Raw genomic sequence first — 1,519 nt, 5'->3', positions numbered from 1 at the left:
AATTTAATCGATATTGATTACTTTTTTAAATAACGTTAGATGGCGCACCTTGTATTTAGTTCTCCAGAAATTCCGTTACCAAAGTGAAATTGTGACGCTACAGGCGTAAGGTAACCCGCAGTCAAGCGGCTTAGTGTCGTAGTATGTTTTTTAATAAAGATGGCAGCACTTTCTATGAATTTCTTTCGCTTCTCATGCCTAACGCAAAGTTAGGCATGAGAAGCGATGCAGAGTTGAAAGTGGGGCAATTTGGACATGGGCAACGGAACCTCAAGGGTCAGAGGCTGGCCGACTTTCTGGAAAAACAGGGACTCTTTGCGATGAACTCTTTTTTCCAGAAGCCGCCGCACAGGAAATGGACCTGGCTGAGTCCTGACGGTTCTACGAGAAACGAGATAGATTGCATCTTGTCGACGAATAGACGGATGTTCAGTGATGTCTCTGTGATCAACAGGGTGAAAACCGGCAGTGATCACCGAATGGTTAGAGGCTCATTGAATATCAAAGTCCAATTAGAAAGGCGTCGCTTGATAAAGTCTACGCTCCGACCTACTCGCGTCCATGTCCAAAACCCCGAAAGCTTTCAACTTGAGCTGGCAAATCGCTTTGATTGCTTAAAAGAAAACCTTGCAGTGGACGAGCTAAACAGCGGTTTGGTAGAAGCTGTCCATACGGTGGGATCTAAGTATTTTAGACCTCGCCGTAGAGATAGACCACAAAAACTCTCGATCCACACTCTTGACCTCATAGCCGAACGTCGATCTATGGCGCTGCAGTCTTCCGATGACGCCGAAGCATATCGGCGGCTCAATAGACGGATCTGGAAGTCCTTGCGACACGATGTCCTTGCTCACAATACTGTGAGCATTAAAGAGACAATCGAGCGGAACGGAGGCTCCAAAGTGTTTGCAAGAGACTTGTCTATTGGGCAAAGCCAGTTGTCTAGGCTGAAGATGGACGGCGGCCGCATGGTATCGACGAGGGCAGAGGTATTAAGGGAGATCGAGAGGTTCTACGGACAGCTTTACACCTCGGTTGCCAAACCGACTGTTAGCTCGGCTGAAGACCCGAGAGCCGAGTTGATCCGACACTTTAGCGATGATATCCCGGACATCAGCCTGTGTGAGATTGAGATGGCCCTGAAGCAACTTAAGAACAACAAGGCGCCGGGTGAGGACGGAATCACTTCAGAGCTTCTGAAAGCGGGCGAAACGCCAATACTGAAAGTCCTTCAGACGCTCTTCAATTCCGTTCTCCTCGAGGGTTCAACGCCAGAGGCATGGAGCAGGAGCGTGGTGGTACTGTTCTTCAAAAAACGTGATAACACTTTGCTGAAGAATTACGGGCCCATTTCGCTCCTGAGCCATATCTATAAGTTGTTTTCGAGGGTCATCACAAATCGTCTCGAACGCAGGTTTGATGACTTCCAGCCTCCCGAACAAGCCGGTTTCCGAAAAGGCTTTAGTACTATAGACCACATTCATACGCTTCGGCAAGTCATACAAAAACCGAGGAGTAT

The 1,519-nt window shown here is 48.1% G+C and overlaps 1 protein-coding gene across 1 annotated transcript; it reads left to right on the top strand.

Annotated features, from left to right (window-relative positions):
* The first annotated feature begins 215 nt into the window (after positions 1 to 215).
* On the top strand, positions 216 to 864 carry LOC119190446 (craniofacial development protein 2-like). The gene is made up of 2 exons (XM_037442408.1): positions 216 to 482; positions 751 to 864. Exons 1-2 carry the CDS (start codon positions 216 to 218, stop codon positions 862 to 864), a joined length of 381 nt encoding a protein of 126 aa, XP_037298305.1.
* The last annotated feature ends 655 nt before the right edge of the window (positions 865 to 1,519 follow it).

This window comes from Manduca sexta, chromosome 24 (assembly GCF_014839805.1).
Source record: "Manduca sexta isolate Smith_Timp_Sample1 chromosome 24, JHU_Msex_v1.0, whole genome shotgun sequence".
Taxonomy (NCBI): Eukaryota; Metazoa; Arthropoda; class Insecta; order Lepidoptera; family Sphingidae; genus Manduca; species Manduca sexta.
Note: the sequence above shows the minus strand (reverse complement) of the source record. Positions and strands in the feature narration are given on the sequence as shown.

Bases quoted from the DNA above. Each gene is read 5' to 3' on its own strand.
- LOC119190446 (XM_037442408.1), top strand. From the start codon at position 216: ATGAGAAGCGATGCAGAGTTGAAAGTGGGGCAATTTGGACATGGGCAA. The intron at 483-750 runs GTTAGAGGCTCA...TTGACCTCATAG, and splicing joins CCGGCAGTGATCACCGAATG to CCGAACGTCGATCTATGGCG.